Raw genomic sequence first — 1028 nt, 5'->3', positions numbered from 1 at the left:
GGTGCCCCCCAGGAGCCGCGGAGTCCCAGGGAAGTTCTGGGGTTTACAGAGAAAGGGAGACCCGGCCCCGTGGGGCCTCCGAACCCCCCCTTTCTAGCTCCCTGGCCAGCAAGCCTTTCCATGGAGGGTGCTGGCGAGGACCCCACCATATTCAGGGCCCATTCTCTGCCCAGTGACCCCCGGCTTCTGGCCACCGTGACCAACTCGTACCTGGGCACGCGGGTGTACGGCACGGCCCTGCACGTGAGTGGTGTGTACAACGGGGCGGGGGGGGACACGCACCGGGCCGTCCTGCCCAGTCCCCTCAACATGCGGCTGGAGGCGCCCATCGGAGCTGGGGAGCAGCTGGTCAGCACCTTCGCCCTGGACACTAACTCAGGTAACTGGCCTGTTTTGCTGCCCCCGGCTCGGGTGAGCAGGCGGCCAATGGCAGCACTTGCCTCTAACTCAGAATGTCCGAGCGTCGGGGGGTCCGCGAGAGCCCCCCGACGCCCGCCTGGTCTGGCCCGGGCAGCCGGAGAGGCAGACTCGCAGGGCCCGTGGCGCGCGGGGCGGGGCCTGCACCGGTCCAGAGGGCGGCTGTGCTGCCCGCTGGCCCAGGAGAGACCGTCCGGCACCGCGCAGGCTCCTTCCTGCACACCCTGGAGGGCCCCACCTTCTGGGCCTCCCACCGCATCTACGCCCACCGGACCCTGCCGCATGTCCTGGCCTCCAGCGTGTCCATCGCCCGCCGGGCCACGGGCTGCGGGGCAGTCACGGTGCTGCTGCGGTCCACCTTCTCTCCAGAGAGCCCGGACCTGGCCCTGCGTCTGGGCCCCTGCCACCAGGGAGCGCGGTGAGAAGGGGCTCGGGGCTGGGGGGCCGGGGGGCCGGGGGCCGGGGCCCGCCCCTGAGACCAGCTGACTTTCGCAGGTACCTGTACGGCCACACCCTCACCCCCGAGCAGCCCGGGGGGCCACAGCAGGAGCTGCACATGCTGTGGACCCCGGTGCCCCCCGCCCTGACCCTGGAGGACGGGGAGCAGGACC

At 71.7% G+C, this 1028-nt stretch overlaps 1 protein-coding gene across 1 annotated transcript in view; it reads left to right on the top strand.

Moving 5' to 3' along the window:
- The first annotated feature begins 23 nt into the window (after positions 1 to 23).
- Positions 24 to 1028, top strand: part of ATHL1 (ATH1, acid trehalase-like 1 (yeast)) — a 4697-nt gene continuing 3692 nt past the window's right edge. Inside the window, exons 1-3 of the mRNA XM_012734356.1 lie at positions 24 to 379; positions 625 to 835; positions 913 to 1025. Coding sequence (XP_012589810.1) covers positions 121 to 379; positions 625 to 835; positions 913 to 1025 — 583 coding nt within the window. The 5' untranslated portion in view covers positions 24 to 120. The remainder of the gene's footprint in view (positions 380 to 624; positions 836 to 912; positions 1026 to 1028) is intronic.

The sequence above is a fragment of the Condylura cristata genome, unplaced genomic scaffold (genome assembly GCF_000260355.1).
Source record: "Condylura cristata isolate star-nosed mole 26May11 unplaced genomic scaffold, ConCri1.0 scaffold00054, whole genome shotgun sequence".
Classification (NCBI taxonomy): Eukaryota; Metazoa; Chordata; class Mammalia; order Eulipotyphla; family Talpidae; genus Condylura; species Condylura cristata.
The sequence above is the reverse complement of the archived record's forward strand: the minus strand, read 5'-3'. Positions and strand labels throughout refer to the sequence as shown.